At 40.1% G+C, this 23,769-nt stretch overlaps 1 protein-coding gene across 1 annotated transcript; it reads right to left on the bottom strand.

The window, feature by feature from the left end:
- Positions 1 to 12,946: 12,946 nt before the first annotated feature.
- On the bottom strand, positions 12,947 to 18,179 carry LOC147943918 (ABC transporter G family member 3-like). The gene is made up of 10 exons (XM_087450191.1): positions 17,766 to 18,179; positions 15,043 to 15,159; positions 14,878 to 14,957; positions 14,503 to 14,789; positions 14,237 to 14,408; positions 14,021 to 14,134; positions 13,800 to 13,928; positions 13,528 to 13,719; positions 13,355 to 13,441; positions 12,947 to 13,279 (listed from the first exon to the last, which is right to left on the bottom strand). Exons 1-10 carry the CDS (start codon positions 18,142 to 18,144, stop codon positions 12,962 to 12,964), a joined length of 1,875 nt encoding a protein of 624 aa, XP_087306317.1. The 5' UTR covers positions 18,145 to 18,179; the 3' UTR covers positions 12,947 to 12,961.
- Between the last annotated feature and the right edge of the window lie 5,590 nt (positions 18,180 to 23,769).

Genomic DNA, 23,769 nt, shown 5'->3' on the forward strand with positions numbered 1-23,769 from the left:
TACCCCAGAGTGTCGATCGATGCCTGACTTGTTGGTGTCGACCGACACCAAGTGGTGTCGATCGACACTCACTCTGCAACTGCGATCCGCGCGAAGTCGAGAGTCGAATCTTGCTCCCAATCTCCTCCAAATCGTCCAATACTCAAAACCCAAGCCTTAAACCTCCGTAGGAACCTGTATCAACCAATCCCAGCAAGAAAAACACACAAACAAGCAACAACAAGCAAGAACAAGGGAATCAAAGGCTTAGATTAGCCATGGTCATGCACTCACCTCTTGCAAGAAGATTCTGACCAACAACCTAGCAAGCTTCCAACACGTTCCTAGCCTTGGATCTTCAATCCCACAGCAAGATCTCACCAAAAACGCCTTGAAATCTCACAAACTCTCTCAAGAACCTTAGGAACTGTTTTTCTCCTTCCTTTTTCTCTCAAACGGCGCAAGACAACCAAAAACACGACCCTAGGTCGTTTTCTTTCTTTTAAACCTCGGTCCAATGGTTTCCTTAAACCAAACCAAACCAAATTGATCAAAAATCCAATCTGGTCGAACTGGAAATAAGTGGTGTTGACGGACACCACCTTGGTGTCCATCGACACCCATCCCCAAAAACCAATTTTTAGTTCGCGGATGTTACAATTCTCCCCCACCAATCTAGATTTGTCCTCGAATCTCGAACGACCATCAGCCAAGGACTCCTGTGCAGCCGTCTCCACGGCCCGCACTCCTCCGACCGATCTACATAAGGTCACCTCTAGGCGATAGACTCACGCTCCAGGCGTCATTTGCTCTCGACTTTTGGACTTTCCTTTACCCATAGGCCTAAACCTTGAGTTTTTATTGGCTCCTCATCAGACCTAAGTCTGCATGCCATAATGTTGGCTCCTCATCGGGTCTAGACCCGCATGCCATAATATATAAGGAAAATCCAACTCGTCTCTCGGGTTGCCACCCTACAGCGCGCCCCCGGATCGTCATCCGAAGTCGATATACCAACCATATTCCCAAATCACAAAGTCTCTGAATATGGGAGTACTAGGAGAAACTAAGTCCTCCAAGAGTCGCGAGCAAACGATTCTGAACACGTCTGAGTCCTATATATCCCTATATAGGTTTCCTTCCCATGGCTCGCGTAAAACATCTCAATGTCCTACCAACCACATATCCCCTCACTGGAATACCACATGACCACACAAGGATCATATACCTGCCACAAGGGCCGCCACTAAGGCCAAACAAATGTCCTAAAGAGGACCGCCACTAAGGCCAAAAAAATGTCCTAAAGAGAACTGCCACCAAGGCCAAACAAATGCCCTAAAGAGGACCGTCACAAAGACACTCTGGCTAAAAATCCCGTCACAAAGACCATTTGTCCCGAAGGACCGTCACAAAGACCATCTGCCCCGAAGGACCGTCACAAAGACACTCTGGCTAAACAACCCGCCACAAAGGCCAAACAAATGTCCTAAAGAGGACCGCCACCAAGGCCAAACAAATGTCCTAAAGAGGACCGTCACAAAGACACTCTGGCTAAAAAGCCCGTCACAGAGACCATCTGTCCCGAAGGACCGTCACAAAGACCACACAATGTCTAAAAAGACCGCCACACACTGGCACACTGACTCAAAAGTCCGCCACTAAGGCCACACACAAGCCCTTCCAAGGCTCTCCACCGCTAAAATGGGCAAATTCTAACTCCCGTAAAACTTTCCATATTTAGCACTTTCCATTTTTGGAAACTTTCCACTTTTGGAACTTCCATTTCAGGAAACTTTCCTCCAAAATCCCGCTTCACGAGAACTTTGTACCCCGAACACCACCTCATCTCGTTACTGAGTCGCACAACCAACCACCCCAAGCGATCGAGTAACAAGAAGAGATGGGCTGGAATACTCCATTCCCGCTCCAGCCACGGATTACAGATGGGACCAAGCTAAACAAGCTCAAGTCGCGGCTTGCTTCTCATACCACTTCTTGAACCTTTCCTTCATCTTTGCCTCAAGCTCCCAAGTCTGCTCCTCAACACCATCACAGTCCCACAAGACTCGCATCAAAGGAATCTTCTTCTTCCGAAGTTCCTTGATCCTCCTCTCGAGAACTCTCACTGGTCTCGCCTCTAAAGTCATGTTAGGCTGAAGATCCTCAGGAATCTAAGCCAACACCTGCTCACCCTCACGGAGACACTTCCGCAACATAGACACATGGAAAACCTTATGGAATGCACGCATAACCTCGGGTAACTCCAGTCTATATGCCACAGGTCCAACCCGCTCGATCACTCTGAATGGACCCATATACCTGGGACTCAACTTAGTCTCTGACAATGACCTGTTCGGACCCCGCAACATGGCCATCTTGAGGTACACTCTGTCTCCCACCTGAAACTCAAGATCTCTCCTCCTCCTATCAGCATAACTCCTCTGCCTATCCTGAGCCTCCTTCATGTTCAGCTTTAGAACCCGAATCTTCTCTGAGGTCTCCTGAACAAAACTAGCACCAAACATGCTCCTCTCCCCCACCTGAGTCCATCATAATGGTGTACGACATGGTCTCCCATACAGAGCCTCATAAGGAGCCATCTTAATACTCGCCTGATGGCTGTTGTTGTAAGCAAACTCTACCAGGTTCAGGTGATCTGCCCAATGGCCACCCCAATCCAACACACACATCCTCAGCAAATCCTCCAGCGTCTGGATCGTCCTCTCAGACTGTCCATCTGTCTGGGGATGATAAGCTGTACTCATATGCACCTTAGTGCCCATCTCTGCCTGAAATGCCATCCAGAACACCGAAGTGAACTTAGAATCTCTATCCGACACAATGCTCACTGGCACCCCATGCAATCTGACTATCTCTCTCACATACTTCTTAGCCAAGACCGCTGCTCCATCAGTCTTCTTAATGGCCAGAAAATGTGCTGACTTAGTCAACCGGTCCACAATGACGCAAATTGCATCAAAGGTCCGTGACACTGGCAATCCTACCACAAAGTCCATAGTGATCATATCCCACTTCCACTCAGGAATGGGTAAACTCTTCAGTAACCCGCCAGGAACCTGATGCTCAGCCTTCACTAGCTGACACACATCACACCTCGAAACCCAACCTGCTACATCCTTCTTCATCCCGACCCAATGATAATACCTCTTGAGGTCACGGTACATCTTAGTCGCTCCTGGATGAATAGACAACTTGCTTGCATGAGCCTCTCTCAGAATCTCCTGCCTCATCTCCTCATCCTTGGGCACACACACACGACCGTGCACCAAGATAGTACCATTATCTGAGACCTGATACTCTGAATCCACATCCTTAGAGGCATTCACAACCCCCAAATCCTTCTCCTGAGCCAACCGCACTCTACTCAGAAGATCTGCTCTATCTACTGCTTCCAAACCCAACGGTTCCTATGAAACAGCACATAAGCTCAAAGCACCGATCTCCCCTACCAGAGACTCCATCTCATGCTCTTAAGCCGAAGCTACCCTCTTCCGACTCAGAGCATCTGCAACCGTGTTAGCCTTACCAGGATGATAGGCTATCTCCAAACCATAATCCGCCACAAGCTCCATCCACCGCCTCTGTCTCAAATTCAACTCAGGCTGAGTGAATATATACTTCAGGCTCTTATGATCTGTGATCACCTGTACCTTTGCACCATAAAGATAAGATCTCCAAATCTTCAGGGCAAAAACTATAGCACCCATCTCCAAATCATGAGTAGGATAGTTGCCTTCATGCACCCGCAACTGCCGCGAAGCATAGGCAATCACCTTCCCATGCTGCATCAGAACACACCCCAAACCAACTCTAGATGCATCTGTATAAACCACATAGGGTTCTCCCTGCTCAGGCAAAGCCAACACTGGCGCAGTAGTCAACATCTCCTTCAGGCTTGCAAAGCCTTCCTCACACTCTTCTGACCAGACAAAAGGAACATCCTTCCCTGTCAACTTAGTCATAGGACGTGCTCTGCTTGCAAACCCCTACACAAATCTCCTATAATAACCTGTCAATCCAAGAAAACTCCTGATCTCTGTGGCATTCTGCGGTCTAGGCCAATCCCTGATAGCCTGAATCTTCTCTGGATCTACAGAAACCCCCTCTGCAGAAACAATGTGACCCAGAAAGCCCATCTCACGCTGCCAAAAACTACACTTGCTCAACTTGGCAAACAACTTCTGCTCCCGCAGCTTCTCCATAACTGCCCTCAAATGCACTACATGCTCCTCAGGACTCTTAGAATAAACTTGGATATCGTCGATGAAAATGATGACAAATACATCCAGAAACTCCTGAAACACACTGTTCATCAATCTCATAAACGCTGCTGGCGCGTTAGTCAATCCAAAAGGCATCACCACAAACTCATAGTGCCCATACCTCGTCCTGAAAGCAGTCTTCCTCACATCTGCCTCATCTATCGGTATCCGATTATAACCCGATGCCAGATTTATCTTGGAGAACCAAGTAGCACCCCTCAACTGATCCAACAACTCATCGATCCTAGGAAGGGGGTACTTGTTCTTCACAGTGACCCGGTTCAAACCCCGATAATCAATGCACAACCTGAAACTCCCATCCTTCTTCTTCACAAACAACACCGGCGCTCCCCACGGTGATACACTAGGACGGATGAATCCCTTACTCAATAAATCCTCTAGCTGCTTCTTTAGCTCTGCCATCTCTGCTGGAGCCATCCTGTAAGGAGCCTTGGATAACGGCATCGTCCCTAGTTCCAGTTCTATGGTAAAAGGATCCGACCGAGATGGTGGTAATCCCTGCAAAGACTGAAACACATCCTCAAACTCCTCCACTACCGGGATACCGCTCACCGTAGACTTCCCCACTGACTCTGGCATAGATATAGTAACCAAATAAGCCTCACGGCCCTTCTCGATCATCTTCCCAGCCTGAATGGCTGAGATCATGAGACTCCCTGAAGTCGGTCTAATACCCTGAAAAATTAACTTCCCTACTGAACGCTCAAACTCCACTCTACCCCGATAGCAATCCAAATGCACCCTATGCCGATGAAACCAATCCATCCCGAGAATAACATCATATAGCTCCACTGGACTGATAAGCAAATCCATTGGCCACAACTCTCATGTGATCTGAATATCAATTCCTCTAGCCCGTCCAATCACTCTCAGGAACTCACCTCCCGCAACCCTGACAACTCCTGCACACTCTCCAGGATCCTCGCTGATCCCCGCACACTCTGCACACTCCGGATTAATGAAGCTATGAGAAGCTCCAGAATCAAACATAATATGGGACTTAAACCCGCCCACCAACAAGGTCCCTACACAAACCTCATGTGTTGAGAACCTAACACTCTATCACAGGAAAACATAAAATCTGACCCTACTAAAATTCACAAAGATTAAGTACCAGAAATTATACATGTGATCGCCCCGGCACTGATTCCACCAGTCTCTACTGTCGTGTAAGCACGTGACGTCTGCTCAATCCGTGCCACCTGCTGACCTCCAGGCTGCACCTGCTGCAACGCTGCCACTGCTGCCGGCTGCAACTTGGGACAAAAAGGCCTGATGTGCCCTGTCTCCCTACAATGATAACATACCCGAGGTCCTGTCGTCAGAACACTCCTCTTGGGACAACTAGCAACCCTGTGATCCTTACTCCCACAACCGAAGCAACCCGCACCACTCGGCTTCTGCGTAGCCTCCCACTTCCTCTTGGTTCCCTGAGCATGCCTACCGCCCCTGCTAGAACCACCCTGCTGCTGAGCCTTACTAGGCTGAACTGCTGGAGCTACCGCCACTGACTGTGCCCGGATATCCTCCTCAATCTCTGCTGCAGTCTTAACCAGCTCTGCACACGTAGCATAACTCAACCCTCTACAGTGAACTCTCAACTCATCACGTAGAGCCCTCAAAAACCTCCTGATCTGAGCCTCCTCAGACTCCAAAGCCTGACCCCCATAACAAAGAAGTCGAATGAACTCCAAGTCCAGCTCCCGCACTGACCGTGTCCCCTGAGACAACTGAAGGAACTGCACCTCCAACCGATCCAATGCCTCTCTACGAAAATACTTGCGGTTGAACTCCAAGACGAAGTCAGCCCAAGTCATCTCCCGCTGCACTCTCCTAGCAGCCACTGATCTCCACCACAACTCAGCATCACCACTCAAATAGTAGACCCCTATGTCCACCCAAAACTCCTCAGGACATCTCAGAATATGGAAGTTACGTTCCACACTCGTCCTCCACGCATCCGCAACAGTAGGATCCATACCACCCGAAAACCTCTCAGTGAACAGACCCTTCATCTCCTTGAGCATAGACAAATAACGTCCATGAACTCCCACATCTGCAGCCACTGGCTGCCGCTCCTCCGCCACCACTGGTGGCACTACCGCTGGTGGTAACCGCTCCAACACTTGTGCTAGCAGAGCCGCAAAGTCAGTACCAGGGACTCCTCCCGCTGGAACTCCCACACCTGGAGCCCTAGCATCACCGGCCACTGGAGCATCAACACCGCCCCCTCCTGCCACACTCACGGAATCCCCCGGAACACCCTGCGACTCGCCAACACCCTCAGCTGTCACACTCTGGTCCTCGGTCTCACTAACCACTGGGACTCTGCCCCTACCACGACCACGTCCGCGTCCACGACCACGTCCGCGTCCACGACCTCGACCAGCCACAACATCCTCTCTAACCATCTGTACTACCATGAACAGAAAGCTAAGCAAACAATTTCTATATCACACAGAAACATAAACTCACCGTGGAATCACACACTCGGCTTGAAGAGGATGTTCTAGGACTCCATGCCACACACAATTGACTAACTCACATAATCAATCAAGACATGCAATCCCAAACATCTATAACAGAAACCTAGTGAACCCAAACCTAGAACCGTAAGGGCTCTGATACCAAAATAAAACGACCGACCCTTTTTTTTTTTAATAATAAATAATAAATAATAATATATATAAATAAACTACAACTAGTGGTCCCATACCCACTAGCCACCTAACCACAATCACAATCAACAGCGGAATAACAATACCAATAACAATATCCAATAATATCCAATAACATTCCAATATCATAGCATAAGCAATATCTAAATACCAAACAACAAGAAACATGAAACCGACAACCTAGCAATGTTTCTAATGACTCGACTCTAGCAACCTAGCAATGCCAGAAAACATCCAATCGAGTCCCTAGAACATCCTCCTCTTCATTGCCTTAATTCCATGATCACACTTTGCCTTTACCTGCACACCACAAACAACAATTGAGATGCGTAAGTATTATCACAAATACTTAGTGAGGCAATCCTCCCATCTACTGGGCTATACACACAAGCAACATTGATTCCAAAGTTCTAAAACAAGTAACAAACAAACACACAAACCAGGAAATCAAACATCGTCTCGCTGGAAGGGAGGTGTCGACCGACACCAGCCTAGTGTCGATCGACACTGGCTCAATGGTGTCGACCGACACTACCCCAGAGTGTCGATCGATGCCTGACTTGCTGGTGTCGACCGACACCAAGTGGTGTCGATCGACACTCCCTCTGCAACTGCGATCCGCGCGAAGTCGAGAGTCGAATCTCGCTCCCAATCTCCTCCAAATCGTCCAATACTCAAAACCCAAGCCTTAAACCTCCGTAGGAACCTGTATCAACCAATCCCAGCAAGAAAAACACACAAACAAGCAACAACAAGCAAGAACAAGGTAATCAAAGGCTTAGATTAGCCATGGTCATGAACTCATCTCTTGCAAGAAGATTCTGACCAACAAGAACAAATTCCCTCACTCCTAGCAAGCTTCCAACACGTTCCTAGCCTTGGATCTTCAATCCCACAACAAGATCTCACCAAAAACGCCTTGAAATCTCACAAACTCTCTCAAGAACCTTAGGAAATGTTTTTCTCCTTCCTTTTTCTCTCAAATGGCGCAAGACAACCAAAAACACGACCCTAGTTCATTTTCTTTCTTTTAAACCTTGGCCAATGGTTTCCTTAAACCAAACCGAACCAAATCGATCAAAAATCCAATCTGGTCGAACCGGAAATAAGTGGTGTCAACGGACACCACCTTGGTGTCCATCGACACCCATCCCCAAAAACCAATTTTTGGTTCGCGGATGTTACATAATACCTAGGTTTCAGGGATTTGTGGAGAGGTTTAAAAGAATTGATTTTTGGTTTTTTTGTATTACAAAAGTGCAATTATCTTTTCGGTCAAAGGTCCTAAGAGAACTACACTGTTAAGCGTATTTATGCTGGAGTAGTTTTAGGATGGGTGACCTTCCGAGATATGATTGTATTTAGACGCTCAGAATTTTGAGAAGTTTGACGAAAGCATAACAAGATCTTAGAGACCATCTCCAACCATAGTTTCCTAACATGAATTTTTTATTATTGGTATCATGTTAAGAACAGAGATTTTAGGGAAAAGCTTATCTTATTCCATTGACATAATATAGTATATACAGGGATACATCTTGGTGTACAAGTAATAGGTTAATGTTAATGGGCTTCTAATGGGCATCCATTACATTATTCATAACACTCCCCCTTGGATGACCATTATAAAAATATAGTTCCAAATCCACATATGTGAGATGCTGCCTCATTCAAAACCTTACCAGGAAAACCCAGTGGGAAAAACCATGGTTAAGGGAAAAAGAGTGCAGCGTGCTTTTACTCCCCCTGTTGAGTACATCACTTCTTCGAGACGATCGAACCAGTATGATGAAGTAGCTTTTTGAATATAGTGGTTCGAAACGCCTTGGTAAATGGTTCGCCAAATCTTCACTTGAACAAATTTGTAGGACATGTATATCACCGTACATCACCATTCTTCTGCAGGCTGTTGGTATCTTAGATGACTCATCTTGATCATTATCTACATCTCTCACGATCTCATCAATGTATGTCAAAGAATTTGAAGATGATAGTCTTTCACCATTGGAATGATAATATTCCTCTTCAGGTGTTTATCTTTCGCGTGTTCTTTTGTTGTCTCGTTAAAAACCTTTCATGGAAAAACCCAATGGGATAAAAACCATGATAAGGGAAAAAGAGTACAACCACACACATGATCATATTTCTCCCCCTGAAAGCATCATCTTCAGGTTATGCATTATGATCATATATATCAGCTTTTCTAAATTGTAATAAACAGAGCTTTAGTTTACAAACTCATATGATCATCATCTATTCTCTCGGATCATTGAACTTCAAGTCATTTGCACCCTTTTCATATAGAAGATCTATTTGAACTTTAAGCCCAAATCTTCTTTTACATACAATCTTCCAAACAATCATCTTATACATAGGAGTTATTTATAATCTCCTTGTAAAACTTTCTCTTTCAACTCTTCTTCTTAGTATGGTACTACAAGACCATTTTTCTATGTAAGATGTAAGCATCTTATAAAATCCAACAGATGTAAATCCATAACCTCAAGAAATTTCATGAAAAATCTGATCTTATAAAATCCGATTTCTCCATCTTTCAGGAGTAATATTTCATCATTGATTGTTTCTACCGGAGATCAGACAATATTTTCATCATCAACATATTTTGCACTTGTTCTTGTACCTTTCTTTTAACAAGAACCACTTGTAAGTGCTGAAGAGACAAGAGACATATAATTTTTCTTTTAACGAGGTTCAGCAAATGCATACGTCCTCAAAATTTGTTGAAGATACTTCTTGAACACAATTAAAATTAGTGTCCAATCTCGGATTGTAAGTGCTGAAGATACAAGAGACATATAATTTTTCTTTTAACGAGGTTCAGCAAATACATACGTCCTCAAAATTTGTTGAAGATACTTCTTGAACACAATTAAAATTAGTGTTTAATCTCGGATTTACACAACCTAAGATCTTCTCTTAGCTTGTTCCCAATTTATTTTCACCCTACAATGAGATCCCTAAGATCAACAACAATGATCTATATACATGATTCTCTCATAGAGATAATCTCTCACCATATTTCTCCCCAAAGGTGTCAAAGGGCATCAAAACGTTTTCTCACTTTTACAATGTTCTCAAGAACTATAAAATATTGTCTTTAGCAATATAATCACTATAAGGGATAGACTAAATCAAGTCTTGCTTTTATTGTCAAACTCATAAGGGATTTAAAATAGTTGCTTCCACCAAAAGAGAATACATCTCTCATAATTATTTTCTGAGAATCACTGTACTACTACACGTACTTTATTTCTCATAAATATCCACTTATGTCGCACTCATTTTACACTTTCAAGTGTAAGGACTACATGTCCAAATATTAACTCTTTAAGAGACTTGAACTATATCATAGTTACTTCTTTCAATGATTAACCAATCATTCTTTGTGTACACTTTTCAATAAAACATTTTCTATTAACCGCGGTTTATGATCCTCGATTTTATTCATAACACCATCAACTGCAACACTGCATGCAAACATATTTACAACGTCGATTTGCTTTTTGGTTCCTTTTTATTCTAGACATGACTCAACTTGTTGAGATTTCATTTTATTATCATTCTCAGGTACCTGAATCTCTTTCTTACTCATGTCTAAGTCTCTAGATCTCTTCTTGAGATTTTTCATAACTCTCTGCTTCCTCGGTGCCATATTAATTTATGCTCCTTTTCTTTTCCGAGGATGCTTATATTTGGAACCATAAGTCTATCACACTTCCATGAGATCTTTAGACTTACTATCAGTTGATCTTATCCTTCTAGGACATTAATTGGAGCACAGCTGGTATACGTGACTTTTTCATTTTCAAGGTCAGAAAATTGGCTATGGTATGCTTTTAGCATCTTTGCAAACTTTGCCAATAAATTATCTTTTTAATTTCTAGCGCACATTTCCTAGTACGAGGATCAAGATAATTTCTTACAATATAACTCTTTACCAACTATTTATTTTCTCCCCCTCATGTTGGAAAAACTGACTCACTGAAAAAACAATCTCTGTATCTCGAGATATTCAATCATCAAGAGAGATCTATATCTAACATATTTCCAACATTCTTTCAAATCCCATCTTAATCACTTGGTGGAGCAACTCTACATGTATAACACATTTAGATGGAATATATCTAGTTTCTGACCCAAACCAATTGTAATGGGGAGTACTCATGATAATTCATTGACCCGATGCGAATTTATTGACATGTAGAGTCATTTTTGTCAATCACATAGCCTGGTTTCACCACCATTGTCAATTAACTAAATACTCTTGCAAACTCGAATATATGGTGGATGATCAGTTCACAATATCTCTTTGTATACGTACCAGAAAATTGACACTATCCAAATTCATGGGATCGATGAAAGCCATATAATCGGCTTGCTTTGTAAAGCAGCACACATAATAAATCATTAGAAAAACTCTTTAGGTTCTCTATTGAATCTTTTCAGAAATTTCTGATCATTCTTTCGCATCACTATTGAACCGGAATGGCTTAACCGGTCATGCCAAACAGTGAGATTTTCACAAAGCATTTTATCTTCTAGATAATGCATATAATCTCTAAAATACTTTTATTGCCTTGGGTAATAATACTTATGATTTCAAAGTATTTTCTTCGCTTATTGTCTCAACATGATTACTTTTCAAATCCTCAAGATTTGAACTATCATATGAGTAATTAGACTCATTTTAGATGTGAACATAATCTTAAATCTGTTTCATCACTTCTGTATGTGGGATTCCTTAATTCTCCCCCTTGAGATGATGACACTTCATGTCTATCAATCTCGATTTGAATCCCACTGTAATCAATAACATTCTCACATTGGGTCATGTATGATATCTTGGACCCTTTTAACTTTTGAGACTTGGGAGACTATAATACATTAATATTAATTTGTGTTCCCATAGACAATAGTATATATACTCTTCAAGAGCTTTCAATATTTTTTCTACTACTTCTTAATATTGTAGTAGAATAGTGGAAACCACTTATAGCATAAAGTCATATTCACTTCAAAGAATAGACCAGCCCAATAGGATGTGATTCACATCAACATCTCATAATTTTACTCATTCACAAATAACAAGATTATAATATTTTAAAAATATTTTTTTCACTATATTGTGTCTATATGACAACAATATTTGTGACAAGTAAATTATGTGTTTTCTAATAACTTTCCATCAAAGATATCATTTTCAATTATATAATCTTGGTAATAATTGGAATTAAGTTGATTTGTATTCTTTTATAGAATTTTAATCATTTACTTTTTTTTTTTAAATTATTCTAAAGAACTATTGAATTTTTATGATCATATACTTAGACTTAAACTTTCTCGCAGAAGTGATGCCAAGAAAATATAATCAATAATCATTATTTAGTAATTTGTTACTAAATTTTCAATTTATTCACTGATTTAAAATATTTCATCATGATATTATATCTAATTTAATTAGATTTAAATTTGTGATTAAACAAATAAAGTAATTCACAAACATTATAAACAATCATATAAATTAAGGTTAAATAAGTATTAAACATCATTTCTTTATTTATATATATATCGATTTCATAACTTATTCACGAAGGTATACGGTACTTATTAGTTTGCTAATTGATCGATAAAATATGAAGATAGTACTTATCTCGATGAAGATGTCATATAAATCGGAGACGAAGACACCATCGGCATATGATGATTTGCTTACTCCAAGTCTCCAATTATAAAACCGACTAAAACCTTTATCATGACTAATTCATTTCTAAAGACACTAATCTCCTTTACTAATCAGTAATGACCTACATGTACTAAACTCTCATTTGTAATCAAAGTGATTGGTAAGCAATAGATTCAAGTTTGATAAGCGTGTATAATATCTCCTAACTCCAACGCTCATCTTAGGCTGAGATGACCATTCTATTTTCCCTAAGTTGTATATCAAGTCAAATCTATATTAATCCAAGAAGACATGAATCATAAATTTGATAAAAAAAAGTCAATTCGAAAGACACAACTCACGTGTACAGAGATGAGAGTCAATGTGCTCCAGTAAACATCTCGCCAAATGCAAGCGATGGAGAGCATCAATCCTTCGTTCACCAACAGACACATGAAGAAGTTGAGCACAAAGTACATCAACAAGCTGAAATCGTCTCTTAACCCGACCATGAAGTAGAACACAAGACTTGAGGAGATGGACATGAGAAACAAGAACGGTATGCTTCCAAGAAACTGCCCTAGTAAGAAGACAAAAGCACCCGAATGCTGGTTCGATGCTTCACTTCTATATATCTATTGCAAGATGAAAGCAAACTTCAGAGCTCAAAAGAAAATGTGATCAAGAAATCAAGAAGAAGAAATAGTTACCTTGATTTCTTTTAAAAGTGAAGGTATTCCAGCAATTCCCAATAGTGAGGCAAAGGAGACAAAAACAAACACAGCAGCAACTCTTGTCTGTAAGAAATATTCACATCGAACAATAAATTGGCATGTTTTAGGTACTCAAATGTGACATGTTGAGAATGGTTTAAAAGACTTACTGCAACAGAAGACAAAGAATGACCTAAGCCAGAATATAATGTGCCAATACTAAGTGTAAGAATCATGTAAAGAATAAGTCGGAGCCAATAGTATTCCCATTCCCTCGACATAACTAGAAGCGATCTCCAAGTAAGCACTGCAACACGTGTAGCAGCACCGGCTTTTCCCTTGGATTTAAGCTGTGTACCCTCCTGCAAAAAGAAAAAAGAAGTTCAAATAGGAAACAAAAAGAAAGTTAGATATATAAGATCCATCGATAGAGAATTGTTACCCTTTCGGTAAGTTTAGATATCAGAGCCTCGACGGAATCAGCATCTGCAGATGATTTATAAGTAGCCTCGAGAGTTCGAATAGCAACAGCAGTATCCATATTCACTGCTGAAAAGTCCCCATTATCGTCCTGTTATTTTTGTTTACCTCATATCAGGAAAACAAGAAACAAGAAAGAAGCACAAATCATATAAACTCAACTTTGTATAATGGAGTATGTACCTGCCAGTTTTTGCACATTGCAATAATCCTATCGAAATCTGTGTTAATAGCCCGCAAAAAATGATCTGATGGACTTTGCATTATAGGGCATGGGAATCCAGCATTTGAAAAGTGCTTCAAGGAGAGACATAACAAGTAAAAAACATAACTTAGAGAGTGATCTTCTGGTCTTGATGATATGAGAAAATAATAAGTTCCAAAACACTGTATATTTACCTGTAAGCAAGCCAGTGTCTCCCCGAAGAAGAGTGTGTTTCCATTTGATAGAAGGCAGATTCTATCAAACAAACCAAACACTTCAGTGCTGCTTTGATAAATCGTGAATACAAGTGTACATCCCATACTTGCAAGCTTTTTTAGCGTCACCATCATAAGCAGTGCCGAAACACTATAAAGAGAGCAAAAGTGCCAATTTTAGAATGCAAGATTGTACCTCCTAGTAGAGGGCAGATGATAACATTAAGTCTAGAAATGGTTATAACCTGTCAAGATGATAAAGAGGCTCATCAATGAATAAGATATGTGGTCGCATCACAAGTTCACGAGCAATAGACACACGTCTTCTTTCACCACTTCGTAGGCCCTTCATGTAACAGTGACCACCAATCAATTTATTTGCATAATCACTCAAAGACATTGCCTGAATTGCATCTTCCACAACACTCCTTTTCTGAAAGAGGAAACCTGGAAGCTGAAGCAGCGCTGAATAGTATAGGAATTCACGTACTGTAAGCGATCCAATCAGTTGTGTTTCCCTCTCAACAAACTCCTAAAATAAAGCAAAAGAAGAATTAACAAAGCAAAACATTAACAAACCAAAAAAAAAGATCAAGAAACTATAGATAGTAGTGACTCACGTAGGATCCATAAGGCATATGTGATTTTGAACCATTCACAAACACCTCACCGTACATTTTTGCTGAAGGAGGCAATCTTCCTATAAATAATAAGACCATGTCAAGTGAAAGAGAAAACAAAAAAAAAGATACAACTAACAATGAATCAATTGCCAAAATACTTACCAGCAAGTGCTCTCAATAGAGTAGACTTCCCAGACTTAGCAGGACCCATAATAACCGTCATAGTCCCGGGGAAAGCATAACCATTCGAACTCTTAACAACTTTATCAGAATACTTCCACTAGTAAAAACAGAGCCTATAGCCATGGAATATTCCGTAAATAAGGCCACATTTTTGTGGCTATATGACCACAGACACGACAAGACACGGAAAAAAATCGTGTCTATACGATCGTGGACTAAAATTTTTCGTGGCTTTTCGTGACGTTATAGTCACGATTTTGACACGCGTATTTCGTGACATAAATTGCCACTGAATAGTCAGGCAAATTTTTGTGGTCAGTTAGCCACGATTCAGTTTATGTCTATTTAGTGACTAAGTAGACACGAAGCACTTGTGTCTAAAACAATGGCTTTTTTTAACCACGAACCACCGTGACCTGGTTATTGTGAAGAATTTAGAAATTGAAACCTATACCCCAAAATACTAAAATTTGAAACGTGAAATGCAAATTCTAAAATCTGAATCGTGAAATATAAAATCTAAAATACAATACCATAGATTTCCAAAGTTTTACAAAAAGATCCATGAGATTTTAAAAAACTTACAAAAGCCGATTAAGTATTACGAAAGATGCAAATATTTTGCAAAGCAAGCTAAAAATACAAGATACACAATAAAGTAAGAGACACACCGCTTATCTAAGTGCTTGTGAAGTTAAAGTCACGAGTCGCACACCATTTTTCAAAGTCAGCTTGTTGAGCTCGAGTCAAAAGTGGAGTCGAGGTCGAGGCAGAGTTAGGTATTGTGGCATTCAGGACAGTGGGATTACTAGGTTTTGCAGCAGGATGAGAAGGTTGAGTATGATTAACTCGTTGGAGGGTAGCAGAATTCACCCCAAGAGCCTGTAGAATCACATTTAGTGAAGCTCGTGTTGCAGCCATCTCGTCCTTGAACTCACTCTTCAAGGCTATCATATCATCTTTGCGCGTCGTCATGTCAGTCTTGAGAGTTTCAACATCAAAATCCCGATATTGAACACTGCCTATTCCATAATGCGTCCTTTGCTTGACTTACCCCGCTGTGAATGGATATAAAACCAAATTAATATAAACCAACAATCAAAGACAAACATTCAGATCAAAAGTCAAAAACAGCTAGTCCAAACAAAAACTAAATCAAAACAATGAAGATTCTCTTATGGATTGTGAATGAAAAAGTGCAGACATCATACACCTACAAAACATCATCCACATAATACAAAAGTGAAAGTTATTTCAATAGTACCTTGATTCCCAATAGAAGTTTTGCTACAACATTAAAAGAAGACATTAGTATTTGTAAGTAAGTAAACTAAGTTATGTAGAGTAAAAGAAGTAGTATAAATTTTGAACACTTACCACAAAAGATTGCCACCAGTTAGTTTTTCTCTCCTGAGAAACAAATTTCCAGCTTGACTATGGTCCCCTGTAGTTGCCTTGCCAAGTCCCAGGGGTCTACACCGAACCTGGCAGAAGAAAAAATAAGAATTAGAGACAAAGAAGATTATACATTCATGATATACACATTTATAGAATTTTGCTTACTAATTACCATAAAGCGCCATTGATTTTCCTTGGATGGAGGTGTGGTTGGCCTTCTCTTGAGGCAGCACGTAGTAGTGCCTCTTCGATTCTACGAGCGTAATTGTTTTCAGCTGAAGATGTTGCGCTTATAGATCCAATAGCTCCTGGAGGCATGGAAGGACCTAGAGGAATGGGAGAACCCAAAGGTGAAGACCTTGTAGGCCTTCTCTGTTGCATATATGCAAACAAAGCAGAACACATACATTGAAAGGGGATCTGAAGAACATACTCAAAACCTAAACTTTTATACATTGAAATGGGATCTGAAGAAACCCATATCCAGAAGAGAAGAAGAAGATTTACCAGTAGATTTAAGTCGGAAGGCCGTGTGCGACGACGGTTAGAGGCTTGGTCGGACGGAGTCATCGATTCGAATTGGAGAAACTGTAAGCGTTTGTTTATGAAGTGTGTTTTTGATGAGAGAGAGATAATTTTTTTTTTTCTAAGTGTTAAGTTAGAAATGGAGGCAGAGATAATAAAACACATAAGGGGAAGGTTTCCTTGCTTTTAACCTAATGTAAAAGTTTTTCTATTAACCCAGGAACCCAAATATTTCTCCCAAATATTTTTTGGTGATTAATTTTTTTGTGACCCGGGAAAACCAAATAATTTATTGTTTCGCTGATCCAATTCAACTTAAATAATTTAGTGTAAAACAATTAAATGAAATTATGCTGTAAGAAAACTGGTATAATTAAACTTATAAAACTGATATTAAATTAAAACATGATAACGTATAGAAAAACATATGTTCTTAAATAAGATATTAAAGTAAAACATGATAACACATTTGATCACATTTTTACTTTGTGGTTTTGTAACACATTTTATTGTGGGTAATTTGTCACCATTTTATCACATTTTTACTTTGTGGCTTTGTTATCACAAATTTAAAGTGACTATTTCGTAACTAGTTTAGTGACATCACTTATGTGACTGTGTCGTGACTATTTTAGCCACGGTTAGACTACGTTTTATTCACGTTTTTACTTTTTTTCATTTTCGTGACTTTATGTGACTATTTTGTCACTGTTTAAAAAAAAGCCATGGAGTGACCGTGACGAGGAAGTGGCTATATGATATTTTTTTACTAGTGTTCCTCTTCCCTTTCATAGTAACAGTCAAATCTTTCCAAGCAATAGAAGCACCAGCGATTTTCCTAACAACAGCCGCTCCTCCACCTTCAGGGACAGGAGGAGATGAAGCCATTGATCCACTATTCATCTTCGATAGCGAAGGAGAAATAGGCGTTGTTGTAGCATAGTTAATAGAATCACGACCACCAGCTTCATCTTCCATTCTTGAATCAACATCAGGTGTGTCTTCCCACTCAGGAGAATCCTCAAAGGATATAGGTTGTCGAAGAGAACCAGGTTTTCTTACATAGAAGAAATGACTAGATGGGACTCTACTTGTTGGACTACTTGCAGATGATGAAGATGGACGGTATAAATCTGATTGAGACTGTATCTCCTCCATTCTTTTGAAACTCAACAACACAAAAATGTTCCAAACACACTATAGACACCTTAATCAATGCAACCAAAACATAAAAGGCCAATTAGTAAATGAAGTTGTTAGTGAAGCATTGAAATGGGAAGTTGCTGTAAATTGAAAAAATCTAAGCTTTTTTTTTGTTTCCATAAGCTCACTAAATTACAGTTTAATGAACAAACGAAGTACAAAATGTTAGTGATAATTGAGTTCGGTCATATGCTACATGTTCAAGATATACTTAGATATGTGTATGCATATTAAAGGGTGCATGTTAGATAGTTGCGTTTGTTCCGTTACTAAACGAACGGTTACGACCGTAGCACTCTATATAATTGTGTGTAATGTTGTACGGCCAAATCGTTGAGAATAATTGAGAAGTGTTCCACTTTTTCATTCTCTGTTTTATTCTCTACCATGCTTGTATTTGAAGCAATGGCTTCTGGTATAATACAAGAGCAAAACTTCAACATGGTATCAGAGCTTTATTGATTCAAGGGCCAGTGGGAAGCACAAAGAGAAGCGTAACAAAGCCTGCAAAAAGTTCAATCAAAAACAAAGGTCACGGCAACATCATCCAACAAGAGATTCTTATGTTTGATGGAGAAACGATGATATCGGGTGTGGATTATGATGAAGGCCATCTTAATCACGAGATAATTGTAGCCAGTGGTGAAGACAGTGTTCCGAACAAACCGACGCAATCCTACACGGTCATCCGAAGGGGTGCGATTGAAAAAACAGAGGAAGTGTCCACGGAGGAGTTCACGACACTGTCAAGCACATGAAAATCATGTTTTGTTCATGGAACTAGGATGCGTATGATAATATGTTCAGTGCTCGGCCAAAAAGAGAAGATCTGGCTTTAAACCAGAATATGGCAAAACGTGATGTCGCCGCTGTTGAAAGCAAAAAAAAGCTTATTAGTAGAAAGTGGTGTTGAGTCCTTGAGAAAGACGTTCACAAGAAGTCCTGTTGAATGAAACAGAGCAAGGTTCATTGGCAAAAAGTGGTGGTTGAGTTTGTGAAGGAGGACTATAACACGGAGGTAGTCACCTGTTTGGAAGAATAGGGAAAAGATACTCAACAAAAATAAGAGTTCATGGTGAAGACAAGACCAATTACCAATTGGTTCAAAAGGTTGTTATCTTCTTGCCGCAAAAGATCGAGAGCATCGTTGCTGTTCTTGAACAAACAAAGTATCTATCGACCCTCTTTACTACAGAGTTGATAGATATCTTGAAGGGCATGAGAAGCGCTTAAGTCTCTGAGAAGAACGTATCAAAGAGGGTGCGTTTTATGGAGAAAAGCTTGGTACGAGAAAAGGAAACAAGCAAAACAAGAGACGCCATGGGAAGACCAAGAAGTGGTGTGGCGTGTGCAAAATTAACAGTCACAGTGAGGTAGATTGTTGAAGGAAAAAAATGGAGCACAAGAGGATGCTTACCTCGGAGAAAAATGGAGCAAACGTCGGTTGAAAAGAGTTAACCGATGATGACGTGGAGAAGATTCACGCGTAGGACGTCATGAAGACGTTATGGTGATCAAAGACTAAGAGTGACACCAAGCAATAAAGGGAGGATGCTTACCTCAAAGAAAAAAAATGGAGCACTTTATGGTGATTAAATGGAGACACCAAGACCAAGCACTAAAAGAGGAAGCTTACCTCATAAAAAAAATGGAACAGTAGCCGGTTGAGAAGATAACCGAAGAAGACGTGAAAATTTTTCACTTCACGCACGAGAAGTCACAGAGATGTGAATGTGATGGTGATCAAAGGAAGACACCAAGCAAGAAAGGAAGCTGCTTACCTAAGAGAGAAAAGGGAGATGCAGCCAGTTGCGAAAGGAAAGAAAAAGAAAGATTTCCTTAGAGAAAGTGAGTGGAAGAAGGTTGGAAGAGAAGTTCATGGAGACTTCATGACTGTTGACAGACAATTAGAGTTAGACCGAAACTCAATTAAGGGGGAGTGTTAGTGATAATGGAGTTCGGTCATATGCTACATGTTCAAGATATACTTAGATATGTGTATGCATATTAAAGGGTGCATGTTAGATAGTTGCGTTCGTTCCGTTACTAAACGAACGGTTACGAACGTAGCACTCTATATAATTGTGTGTAATGTTGTACGGCCAAATCGTTGAGAATAATTGAGAAGTTTTCCACTTTTTCATTCTCTGTTTTATTCTCTACCATGCTTGTATTTGAAGCAATGGCTTCTGGTATAATACAAGAGCAAAACTTCAACACAAAATGAGAAGTGAGGCCTAATTAAGTAAATTTAGTAGCATAAATCATAAAAAAGCCCTAATTGTTTTTTCAATTTCTGCATTATTGAGACATTTGAAGAAGATAATTTCAAAGTTCGTAGCCTTTTTTCTTCTCGGTACCCCAAAACGAACATTAAGGTAGAAGCATGAGAAGCCCAGTTCGAGTTATTTATTCAATGTATTATTAGCATGTTCAAGAAAGCTCTAGGCGATACTGCGCGGTCAACCTAGACCACTTTCTTAAACACTTATATATACTTATAATTCTTTCAAAGTCAATACCTAATTATTTAATAATTGCCTGTAAATCTTTGCAAATACAATAAAATAAAAACAACAAATATCAATTATTTTACAATTGTATATAAAAATATATAAAATATTATCTCTTGGTTTATTACTCATATCTATAAATCTTTTGAAAATTACTAAAATGTTTAAAATCCTGGATGTAATTATAATTTACCCTTTGGGTTTTGTTTCTCGAATTTGAGTAAAAAACTAAAAAAAAATACACATCAGCAAATTAAAATACACATCAGATATGATTTAACACGTCATTAAGCAGTTTTTTTAGATCCACAGTTTTGTTTTCTCTTGTTTATATCAAAGAGAGGGAAAGTGAATAGTTTTAACTGTTCACAAACCGCGAAAAAAAAAATATCCAAACTCTCGTCGTCTCTCGTCGCCGGCGATACTCTGTCATTGTCCACTCTCTTGCCGTCAATCTCCCGCCGTCATCTCTCGCCGTCTTTACTCGTTCTCTCTATCTTTGTCGTCGCACTCTCTTTCTTCGTCGTCGCTCTCTCTCTCTCTCTCTTCGTCTATCCGGTATGTGCCGGCTGTTTAGTTTCGAGTTTTCTGGCTGAATGTGGGTTTTTTCGATGATTTACGGCTGATTGTCGCCGTTGTTAATGACGGCTGATTTGTTAGATTAATTCGATTTGATGGCTGATTTGTTAGATCAATTCGATTCGATGGCTGATTTACTTTTTGTTTTATGTTGCGGCTCAGTTATTTTAGGGTTTATGGCTGATTTGTTAGATTTATTCGATTCGATGGCTGATTTACTGTTTGTTTTATTTTGCGACTGATTTACGGCTGAGTTGTGACTGAGATATTTTGTGCTTTAGATATGAGTTATGTGTTTGTGGCTGAGGTATGTTATGCTTTGTGTATGAGTTTTTTTTTATGTTATGGCTGATTTATTTTATGATTTACTTTTGAAATATATTATTTAACAGATGTCGATGGTGATTATTTCTTCTGAAGAACAAGCAAGGGATTACCCCCAAGACTATACGCTGAAGGAAACTCTAATATAGAGTGTAGAGATATTAACACCAATTTCAGGATGAGAGAATTCCTTCAGATTAGGGAATCAATAGAACTGGATGCATGGGAAAAAACGAAGGATGTACCTATTGGAATAATCTCTAAGCTAGTTGATAGCCAATTCGTCTGGTCTGGTAAGGTTGTTCATTTCTTACTATGTAACGAGTTAAGGGTACATAAGAAGGAGCTTTGGTTTGTGGTCGGCGGTCAACCTATCAGGTTTAGGTTGAATGAATTTCATTATGTGACTGTAACGCCCCCGAACCGCCCATGGCCGAGGTTCGCTTAGGCTTTGCAACCCTTGCGTCCCACAGCACGCGTTGTGTTGGCCCGGACAAGGCCGAGTATCGTTTGCAACTTGCCATGTTTTCCTGAAAACCGTATATATATCACTTTAATAAAATAATTCATCATAAATAAATCATTAAAGCAATATATATAAAGATAGTCGGGAAAATAAACATAACCGTTTACAAGATATAGGATGTTACAAAGAACACGTAAAACCCTATCCGGCATCCTAATGTTTGCTCCGGCTCTAAACTCACTTAGGCTTCCCTGCAAGACCAAAATATTATCATGAGTAATCTAAGATTACTCAGTGAGTCTGGGTACCCCTTTCTCCTAAACAGGATACTAACTTCCCAACCCAACTACCCCGGCAAGCAAAGAAAACATGCAAGGCAAACAAGCTAGCAAGTAATCAAAGCAACGCAACAAAAGTCATAGCGGAAGCAATTTAAACCATACACAAGCGAGAAAAGTTAGATTCAACGACTTGACTCGCTGATCTAGACATCGCTATACACAGCACAAGACGACTAAAGAGCACTTAGACTCTTGAACCAAACGCAACTCTCTAAGACGACTAGAATAAACAAGGGATACTTGAACTATCCTAAAATCTTAGACAACACACGCATGTAAAGACGAATAGACTTAGACAAGGGATACTTGAATGCTCTAAACTCTTTACACCTAGGGCCCTTCGATAATCTGTTCTGTTCCGTACCATCTCCCATGCCGAGACCACAAAGGTCACCAGCAATGAGCCCGCAACTTAGCTACATCGTCATGTAGCGGTCACGCTAGTAGCTAGTTAGCCGTGACAGTGTCCCCGCGTGAGTGGTCGTCGGGAACTCACGCGTGACAACGCTTGTGGAACCAGAATTATCGACACTCTACACTAGCTAAGACTCAAGAAACAAATTCGAGAGGCTAAGCTAAAATTGAAACACACAACTACAAGTTCAAGCATTGATAAATCAAGCACATTAGCATGAAATCAAGCAAGAAAATTAACATGGAATAATCAACAAGAAGCAAGAAAATAAATCAAGCAACTTAAGATTATTCTACATGCATGCAAGCAATATAAGCAACTTAAGCAAGTTAATGCAACAAGTTTGACTATGCATGCAACCGTTTATGATTTAACCATTTAAATCTCTAGCTCCCACTTTACATGCAACCTATTCGTTTTAATCATTTAAATCCTTAAGGTTCATTTAAGCATGTCTTAACCTCGATTAAAATTATGCAATATATTGCAAAATACTTAATCATTTAATCATGCATGAAACCGGTTTTTCAACAAGAATAAATTCAAGTAAAACTAGGTTCGATCATGCATGCGACTAAATCCAAATTTTATGCAAGTCCAAAATTGCTTAAAATGCATCCAAATTCATTCGCGATCTTGCATGGTGATTCCTAGCTCAAATTCGATGTGATCTTTAACATGAATATAGCGTGAATCCTACCAAGTTTATGCATGCAACAATTTAACTGATTCTACCAAGAATCTAGTCTACATGCAACAAACAATTACCGCAGAACTCACCTTGACGCGATCGGTGATGTTTGGACTTCACGGCACTGCGGATCAGACAATTCCCTCGCGCTTGACAGCTTCTCGTTCAGCTTCACCGAAAATCCTCGACTCCCTCGACAATTTTTGTCGACACAAGCAGCACCTCGCTTTGATCTCCTTCTCGACGATCTC

The sequence above is a fragment of the Camelina sativa genome, chromosome 5 (genome assembly GCF_030686135.1).
Source record: "Camelina sativa cultivar CO46 ecotype springtype chromosome 5, ASM3068613v1".
NCBI lineage: Eukaryota > Viridiplantae > Streptophyta > Magnoliopsida > Brassicales > Brassicaceae > Camelina > Camelina sativa.